A 10,107-nucleotide genomic window follows, 5' to 3' on the forward strand; every position below is an offset into this window, starting at 1 on the left:
CCCTAATTAGACCATTGATAAGGTCTTTTCCCCCTTTCCAACTGTCTTTTCACAAAGCCTTTAGACTGAGAATATCTTTAAAAATAAAAGACATCTAGAAAATTTGGCTGAAATTGATCAGTAAGTCCAAAAGGCTTAAGGAAGAACCGACCTGTACTTTGAAAATATAAATGCTGTTTAAGCTGTATTTTCTTAAGAAATCAAGATAAAATATACAAGCCTCTAACAGAAAACAAAATGTTTGACAAACAGTAATATGCTGGTGTCAGTGGAATCGCACTTTCTGAAATGTCCAATTCATTCATCATATTTATCCAGAAGACAACCTTTTAGTATTGCCTCTGAAATCAGTACTGCATCTGAAACTGATTTCAGGAGCTATAAAGGCTGCAATTCTTGATAAATATGGGTCAATATTGAGAAAGCAGAAAGCTTTAAAGAGCCTCGAGACCCTTCAGTGCTTCATTAAGAAATTACTTTTCACTGTCATTGATTGAATATGACACAAAAAATACAATGTGTAGGCATGCACTTTTAAATCTTAAAAAAAACACGCTTCTGAAGAACCCTAGTGGGTACTTTATACAATGGAATTGTAAACTCAAACTATTTGCAAATTATCTATATGAAAGGTATGCAACTTCTACTGATTGCCATTCTGTCAACTCCACAACCACTTTTAATTTAAAAGAGTAATCTCAATGTTAATTAGTATCTTTATAATATTTAGAATATAATAAAAATGTTTGCACATAGGTGCTTTGAATGTGTCATAGATTTTCTGTTATCTTCCTAAATAGCTCTTGGAGCAACAAATGTCTTACAAAGCTGAAAAACTGCAAAGGTTTTCTTAAAAGTTACGTAAATAAATGTCAAATTTTTAAAACTCACCAATGCACCTTTATCTCCTGACTGACCTTCTTTGCCAGGATGACCCTGATTTAAGAGAAATGTATCTGATTGGAAAAATACTCATTTTGCAGTAGTGAAATTTTATTATAAAATTACAATTATTCAAACACTTGAATTTCAGGTCAGTAATCATCCTTCTTCTGTATTAAAATACATATACACAAAATTTTGAGGAAATAGTTTTCCTTTCAGTCCTGATTTAATTTACATAACAAATGAAAAGCTGGCCACTAGTTATATCAACGTTTTTAGGAATATATTGGCCACCCCTCCTGTTTAGTTTATGTTTCACCAGAAGAAGGTTTTTAATGCAAGACACTCAAATTTTATTTTGAAACAAGCAGAGTGATTAATATTACATCATTAAGACATTCCTAAAATTACTTAAAAGATTGTGAAATCTATTGCAGAAGTAGAATGCTGACCCAGCCTTCTGCCTGGGTGGGTGCTTATTTGCTGGCTTGGGTCAACGCACCATTGTAGGGATGTATATCAGGTACAGACCTGTGCTAACACCTGATTATCTCTTACAGCATTTCCCTCCTGCTTTTAAGGTTTAACAAGATGTACTTTCTAAAATAATTATTATGTTTGGAAATAAACATTGTTCCCAAAGTGCAGAAAATGGTAAGAGGGAAAGTTCTAATGTTTAGACAATTATTCAAGGTACAGACTTCCAGCTGGACTATCATTGCTTATTTAACACTCTCCATGAAAATGGTACTTTGGCAGGTAAAAGAGGTATTGTGAGAGCCCTGGGTACAATTCTGCATTTGTAATACAAGCATCTATGTAGTGAAACCCCTGCAGACAGTTCAGTTGTTCTTATCCTAGCAAAACCCTACTGAAAGTCAAGTTTAAGAAATGCAGATTTAAACTAAGAGAAAAACTGTACAGGAAAATGGCATGGTGAGGAGAGAGATGGTCTGAGAAGTCACATTGACTGTCTGATGGCTCTGGATAGTATAAAAAGATTATGTCTTTGATGCAATAAAACTAGTGTACATCAATGTCATTATGAACAATGGTTCTATTTTAATTTAATGTCTGAACTGTAAGCAATGTAACTCAGGTTGTTTCACTCTCTGCTCCTAAGAGTGCATCCTCAGAGCTAGGCTGAATTTACAAGATTCTAAAGTTTACCTTGTCCCGCTGTAGACTATTAAAGAAGCAGCTCAAACATGTAATATGCACCTTAGGTCAGGAAGCAGGGAAAGATCTAGTCTATTCTACATTTCCTCAGAAAACAAGGCAGCATTTTTACAGATTATTTGCTTTGCCATACTGATATACTAGGGACTACAGTGAAACAGTGTGCAGATTTTTCTGTGTCAGTTAGGTTATTTACACATCTCTGCAGATGTTTCAGATGCATTTAATCATCTGGAGCCACATCTTAGAAGCCCACAGCTATTTTTAGCAGCTGCTTAAAAAATTTAATTATCTTAGTTTTAATAGTTGAAATCATACAGGGGTTTTAGATGGATTATATACTGCTGTTGCCAACTAGGAGTACCAGTGCTTTTACTCTCCATTTTCTTTTTGCAACACAGATATCCAGAAGTATTTGTTAGTAAGTAGAAGTATTTATACATTCAAGGGATGAAATATTTGGTTACTTACAGGAGGCCCATCAGAACCAGGAAGGCCAGGAAGGCCAGGCTTGCCTTGAGGTCCCTAAATGCAATAACAGAGACACATCTTAAGAACAATAGTAAACATTCCATCATTTACTAGGGTGATGGAGGATAATCCTTGCTGAAGACTGGTATGTCCTAAACAACCAAACTACCTTAAATCTTTTTAGTATTTTAATCTCTGTTAGAAGAACTGCAAAACCCACTCCAGGTGCAGAGCTGCTATAAGAAGGATAGTAATAATGGAAAAATAAAAACAAACAGCAGAGAAAAAAAGACATCCATATCCAATACATTTAAATCAAAGAGCTAAGGGTATAAAATGCAGTTGTACATAAATCCCTTTATATGGATATAATAGATAAACCAAAAATATAACAAAACTAAACCCAGAAAGATACTATCATGCAACATATAAGCACATGGTGAGTTCTTACAATCTTTATCTAATAAAGATCACCCATCTTTTCCAATGAAGTGTTTGCCTAAGAACAGGCTTCAGGAATTACCCTGTGAACATGTACACACACAACACAACGTGGGGAAGAATTCTCTAGTGTACAAAAGTAACTATTATTTAGAAGTTCAGGAATAAGAGGACACCAACAAGATCAAAAGGCAAAGAGCACAGGTTACAGAAGCCAGCACCCACAGCCGGAAGACATGGTAGGCCTTTGTGAAAGCCTCTGGAATGTGTATATTGTGGACCTGGCCTATTTTATTAGGATAATACTTCCGCACACAGGCCAGTAAAAAGTAAATATATTGTTTTCTAAAATGTCCTTCAAATTCTCCTAACATATATATACTAAACAATGAAGGGAAGTGAAATCAAGGAGGAATCATTAGGGCATGAATTCAGCAAAAAGGGGAGAAAAGTAAAATTAGTGTAAAAGTCAAGTTTTGCAATTAACAAAAGATGTTTCAAACCACAAAACCATGTACAAACAGATAGATCAGGAAGAAAAACACCAAGTCACACTACAGGATTAATTACACTGCAGTTATGTCAAAATCTAATCCTTGAAAAAGAGAACAGAATTAGACTTGAGTAAGTAAAACTTCATTATAAAAGAGATTAGTAAAAATAATTTTCTCAGCTTGCTGTGAAATTAATTGATGCAGAAGTACACACTGTTTAATATTGTAGATGGGATCCTGAAACTAATAACAGAAAATTAATCCAAAATTAAGGGAAGAAATTATGCTTGTGAAAAAGTGCGTATGAGAGGAAAGACAGGCCTCCATTGATTACTCATTTACTTGATGATTTCAGGAAGATCTGCTAATTTTTAGATCTAGGCTACTATTCTGGAAAATATAGCAAAGCCCTTAAGGACACAAGCAGGGTTGTTGCACAGAATTGGCTGTGAAATACCAGAATAATGCTGTAACTTACCTTTTCACCAGGAGGTCCAATAGGACCTTGTGGACCAGGAAGTCCCTATTAAAAAGAAACCAGTGTGAGAAACCATGAAGAACAATATACATACATTCACCCTACGAAAGGTCCCTCATTAATCTGGTTAAACACACTGGCAAATATAAGTGGCTTTTTTTCCCCCTTATGAGTTAGATCAAGAGTTTTGTATGAGCCTTTTGCACAAGCCACTATTCTGGCAGCAGGTCTGTAACAAGATCCTATTCAGAACCCTCCTCCAGGTGTGGCCATTTCTGCTGCATTCCAGGAACACTGAATGAGTCATTTTTCTCCTGAATGAAAAATCCCTCTGAAAGCTTACTTGAAAACTCTGCTTCCACTGCTCTCAGCACATTTGCAGCATTATTTATAAAATCCTTGAAGCTTTATAAGTATTGCACGTGAAAAGCTAGCCTTTTAGTTATTTACAGTTATTAAACATTTGCTGCACGTTATGTTGTATTTCTTGAGAGTTATTTTACACTTACTTGTGGGCCTGGGATTCCTTGCTGACCAGGAGGTCCTGGTTCCCCTTGAGGACCCTACAATGCAAAAAAATACCAGGGCATTAGGTTTGCATTTCTGCACTACAGATCTTCATTGTCAGGACTGAAAGGAATACAAACTCATCTTTGTTCCTCCCTTTTTACAGTCTACGACCAACTTTCTATCCAGTATGATATTTTTTTCATGCTAATGAATATCATGTCCTTTCTTTTACCAGAGTTACAGCTCACTCATAGGACCTAAACACTGGAGTCCATGGTGCTAAAGGAGCTGGAGAGAAAGCATGGTTAGGCCTTTTGGCTGAAAAGTAAGTAATAAAAGGCTTATCTGTTCTATATACGATTATACTGAATCTGAATATTTCGACAAAAGAACTTTAATTCAGTGGAAGGGATGGCAGAGTAGAGGGGAAAAGACAATGTGGAAAGGGTTCCTTTTTAATTCCCAGCTTATTTACTCACCATATTTCCTTTGGGGCCTGAAGGTCCATCGACACCTGCAATGCCCTACAACAAACAATATAAACATGAGCAATGTTCAGTGGACTTCCATTTTTCTTCTGGAAATTGCACACACAAAGCAGATCATACGTACTGGTTGTCCAGGGGGACCAGGTGTCCCTCTGGGGCCCAGTAATCCCCGTGGACCCTGTAAGAGAAGAAACCCTTATTAATACCTGCAATTATTTTTTTCTGAACTAAGGGAGGCCCAGCAGCCAGACTGAGCAAGGAGTGTTACAGGGAGTAGGAAGGATAAGAGGAATGCAGCACTGGGGAGGAGGGAAGGAGAGACGAAGCGAGAGGGATGGGGACAGACAGAAAGACAGTAAGAAAGGAAGAAAGGAGAGGGGAGGGAAGGGAAAAGAAAGGAAACAGAAGAAAAAGTGGAAGAGGAAAGAAGAAAAACAAAGATTTTTTTAAAAATTCCCCAATCACAGATTTTTCTAAAAGTTCTCATATGTCTGAACAGGATGTCAGTGGAAGGGCAAGTTTTGATTTAGCCACTGTATGGTCACTTTGGAGCAATGTGGGAGATAACTATTTATATTTCCTGGTACAGAACACTGGCACAGCATCTTCCTCTAAAGTTTCAGCTGTGTCTTGGCCCAAAGGTCTGACCTGAATAGTAGCATACATGTTTGTATTCCTGTCTTTAGAAAACATGATGGTCTTTCAAATAGTATACTACTATCCTAAATGTAAACCAGTGTTTTTCTGTAGTAAAGATTGAATACATAATTAAAAAGTACTAATAATTTTGTTGGAATAAATGCAAGGAACCCCAGAAACCAAAATCAGATTTGTTTCTCTTACCTCTAAAAAATTCCACAAAAGACAAAGGGCTATTGTCCTAAATAAGGTGAGCAAGATTTGTCTATAACATAATCTTTTGGCTTTTCATAATTCATGGCATGTCATTCTGTTAAGCTAGGCAGGACTATGTCTCCAATCTCCTCATGTATGATATAATAATAAATTACTGGCAGACTGACTCTGTAGTGACTTCTTCCTACTTTGCAGGTAGGCAGCAGTATATCACACATTTAGGGTAAAATTCCCCTTTCTCAAGCTTGATTTCTTGACTGCAATGCAGAATTCTGCTCTGCAGTGACAGCACCTGCAGAATTCCAACTGCCAGCAGTGGAAATTCTGTATGTGACACAAGTGTGAAAATACAAAACAAAGCACAGTAGTGTGAAAAAGGAGAAGCCAGGCCTTATTTTCTAATAAATAGATACTTAGAAAGTATTTTCAAAGCAGGGGTTTGTTTATATGCTCATGTGTCAAGGACTGCAGTGATTGATTTTACACAATAGCATGGAAAATACCTTTGTGATACTGAAAGGTATGTTGACTGAACATATCCCTGACTTACTTCCGATCTTTTAAGTAGTGTTTCACCCCTAACAAAACTTAATTTGGTTGCTATTCAGCCAGAATTAGTACTATCTACACACACACACACAGAGTAATTTTTATACCTGGAATTCAGAACAGTTCAATAGAAAGAAAAAAAAAATCTGAGAGTGACTCTTGTTTGTAACAAAACCAGAAGAATGAGAAAACATTGCTTACAGCTTCACCTGGGAGACCTCTTGGTCCAACTTCTCCATCTTCTCCCTGTTTTTGTACAAAGGGAATAGAAGTTTTAGAAAAAAAGTACATGTATCAGGACCATATTCTCATTACATGAGGATTCACTCTGGATTTTACTATGTAAATAGCCACTTACTCTTGATCCATCTTCACCAGGTAAGCCAGGAGGTCCCTGTGGGCCACGGTCTCCCTGTGGAATAAGAGAAGTCATTAAAACAATCCATCTGTTACTGAAAACAATAATGGATGGCAAGGGAAATGAAAACAAATGTGTTAGCTGAAGTCTGATGTGTCAAAACATGTCTTGACACAATGATACAAATATTAGGTTATATGAAAACAAATGAACATTATTGAAACAATGAAGTATTTGTGCTTGTAAAATTTCACTCTGTAACTATGCTTGGCTCCAGAAATACACAAACTATTGCTACAAAAGGCAATGTTACCCACATTTTTCTCTGTCTCATAGGCACCTTTCCCCTCCACAATGTATTACTGTCAGTAAAATACAGCATGTGTACATGGATCAGAAGTTAATAAACCAACTGCTGGGCCCTGGACTATACATGGTGAAGTGCACTGACCACCTTTCAGAACCATGCACCCTGGCACCAGTCACTGGGAGCCTTGGGACTGATTTGTCTGAGGCTTTGGAAGGCAGCCAGACTTCCACACTTCCCCTCAGAGGCTGGGGATTTTCAAGTCCATATATGCAGAGCCTTAGTAGATTCTGGACCATACTTCTAGGATTTATTTTTCTTTCCCCATTTCTAAAGAGAACTAGTGTGCTGCATAGCTCAAACACCACTGACTGACCTCTTTCTGAGCAGCAGGTTTTTAGACTGTGACTTCCTTCTGGCATTGGACAACAACCAAGTATTCATGCTGTTTTCCTTAATTTTATCAGTGTCTCCAAGGAGCCTGACCACTGCTGTGGATCCTAGCAGAGATATATGGAATCACTCTTTAGTGGCTCTATTCTTTACTCTTTCAAACTTCCCTAGCGAATTTTAGGTAACTTGCTTTCTTAACCCAGTGCTATCTAATATTAGGGTTGTAATTATTTGATTCTGTTGCCTTTCTGTCTTTCATAACTTGGAGTTGGCATGGGAGAGAAAGAAATTCAATGAACTGCACTTTCATACCTGCAAAATGAATATAGCAATGTCTATACTTTACTAAGTTTTAGAACTACTCAACATGACCTTCAGTAAAGCCAACTGCAAGAACTTGCACCTGGGCCGAGGCAATCCCAAGCACAGTTACAGGTTGAGTGACAAATGGATTGAGAACAGCCCTGAGGAAAAGGACTTGGGGGTGTTGATTGATGAGAAGCTCAGCATAAGCTGGCAATGCGTGCTTGTGGCTCAGAAAGCCAACCGTGTGCTGGGCTGCATTAAAAGAAGCCTGGTGAGCAGACTAAGGGAAGTGATTCTCCCCCTCTACTCCACTCTTGTGAGACCCCACCCAGAGTACTGTGTATGGTTCTAGAGTCCCCAGCACAAGAAGGACATGGAGCTGTTGAAGCAAGTCCAGATGAGGCCCACAAGGATGATCAGAGGGATGGAGCACCTCTCCTGCAAAGACAGGCTGAGACAGTTGGGGTTGTTCAGCCTGGAGAAGAGAAGGCTCTGGGGACACCTTATCGTGGCCTTCCAGTATCTGAAGGGGGCCTACAAGAAAGCTGGGGAGGGGCTTGTTACATGGATGTGTAGCAACAGGTCAAGGGGTAATGGCTTTAAACTGGCAGAGGGCAGATGTAGGTTAGACATGAGGAAGAAATTATTGTGAGGCTGGTGAAACACTGGAACAGGTTACCCAGAGAAGTTGTGGATGCCTCCTCCCTGGAAGTGCTCAAGGCTAGGTTGGATGTGACTCTGAGCAGTCTGGTATATTGAGAGGTGTCCATGCCAATGCAGGGGGTTTTGAATTAGATGATCTTAAAGGTCCTTTCCAACCCAAACCGCTCTATGATTCTTTGATCTGCTGGTAGAGCATGTTCTTTTCTACATGCTATATGACACTCCTGAAAGGTGACATCAGGAGACGCATGATCTTTTCTGTGGCTTCCAACTAATACCCAGATGAAGACTGACTTAAGCCTTCAGGTATTTGAAATAGTTCATTTCCTCAAGGGCTACTTTCCCTGGTAATGATATGCCACTTAGATTAGGAACTTGAATTCAGTGTCCTGCTATTATCATGCAGTAAGAACAAAGCTTCGTATCATTATCAGCATTGTCAGTTCTTCATTTCTCTGATTCTTTCTTTCAAATGTTCTGTTAAAGCCTGAGTTTATTAAATTTTTTTAGATCTTTTCTTCTAGTATATAGTGTCTTGCTTTTATACTGGAGAAGTGTTATGCATCTAAATAAGAGAAGTACAAAGTCATGGATTTTGGGGATAAAAGGATTATTACACCATCACCATGTGGTCTGATCTCCTCTACACTGGAAGTCACAGAATGTCATCCAGTAACTCCTGTCTGACAGCTTGTGTTTGACAGAGGCCTAACCTCAGGCAGATATCTAATGTGCAACTCATAGTTAAAATTTGACTAATTGTAAAAATACTCCTAAATTTTCTAATTTAACATTATGAGTTTTCAACATCAGTTCTCTTACAGCTGAAATATAACTAAAATGGAAAAAGTGTGTATTTTGTCTTTCTGTACTCTTTATTGCAAGCCAAAGAGATCTGAATTTTTGCATTATATGCTCTCAGTGCATTTGAATCCAAAGAGGTACAGCCATCTGACCTGTCTTTGAATTCAGCTGCTTTCAGAAAGATCAAAGTTTATCCTTTTACAAAAGATTTCCATAGAAACACAAAAATGCAGTGATTTTAAGAATGGGAATTTAAAAATGATGGGAAGTCATTATTTTAATTAGTATTTTGTAATTTCCACCCAAACTTGTTGTTCTATTTTAGTTTTTTTATTTGTTTAGGAAATACAAATCAAATAGAATATTTGGGAAAAAAAATAAACTAATTCTTTAGGGCTTAGAAGCTTTCACAGACACAATTTTAGTGTCCCAGGTTGCAAAGCAGACACAGATTCCCTGCCTCTGAACCAATTTCTGCTCAGCCTTCAGCGAAGAAATGGCACCAGCTTAATGCCTAGCCCCCTCTGCTGGGCACCTGCTGACCAAGCGGGAGTTCAATTCCGGGATGCGCTGAGCGCTTTACACTTTTTCAGTAAAAGGCAACGATGAAAGAGGATCAAGACATTTCTGTATGACACTAGAAGTTCTTTTCCTACTTCAAACAGAACTGAAAACAGTATCCTTAGATTTTCTGGGAAGTGCAGCAACTGTGCTAACTCAATGAAGTGTGAGAGCTATAACCATGTCTTGGTGATAAAGCTTTAGCACGTGGGAATGGTTCTGTTTCTGCTATGGTGCATTGCACTTGCCAGAACAACAGTAAGGGAGGGACATTCAGTAGCATATGTTGTTATTAGCATCTGCATTCAGGGTATATTTAAAGCAGAAATCCCCCACTTTGATTATTTCTACGCTTTTGTAGGGAA

General features: G+C 38.1%; 1 protein-coding gene across 1 annotated transcript in view; it reads right to left on the bottom strand.

Annotated features, from left to right (window-relative positions):
- Positions 1 to 10,107, bottom strand: part of COL11A1 (collagen, type XI, alpha 1) — a 134,733-nt gene that overhangs the window by 65,291 nt on the left and 59,335 nt on the right. Inside the window, exons 19-26 of the mRNA XM_010006667.1 lie at positions 6,709 to 6,762; positions 6,552 to 6,596; positions 5,071 to 5,124; positions 4,938 to 4,982; positions 4,458 to 4,511; positions 3,949 to 3,993; positions 2,536 to 2,589; positions 892 to 936 (exon numbers count right to left, since the gene is read on the bottom strand). Of these exons, the coding sequence (XP_010004969.1) occupies positions 892 to 936; positions 2,536 to 2,589; positions 3,949 to 3,993; positions 4,458 to 4,511; positions 4,938 to 4,982; positions 5,071 to 5,124; positions 6,552 to 6,596; positions 6,709 to 6,762 (396 nt within the window). The remainder of the gene's footprint in view (positions 1 to 891; positions 937 to 2,535; positions 2,590 to 3,948; positions 3,994 to 4,457; positions 4,512 to 4,937; positions 4,983 to 5,070; positions 5,125 to 6,551; positions 6,597 to 6,708; positions 6,763 to 10,107) is intronic.

Source organism: Chaetura pelagica, unplaced genomic scaffold, assembly GCF_000747805.2.
Source record: "Chaetura pelagica isolate M959 unplaced genomic scaffold, ChaPel_1.0 scaffold69, whole genome shotgun sequence".
Classification (NCBI taxonomy): Eukaryota; Metazoa; Chordata; class Aves; order Apodiformes; family Apodidae; genus Chaetura; species Chaetura pelagica.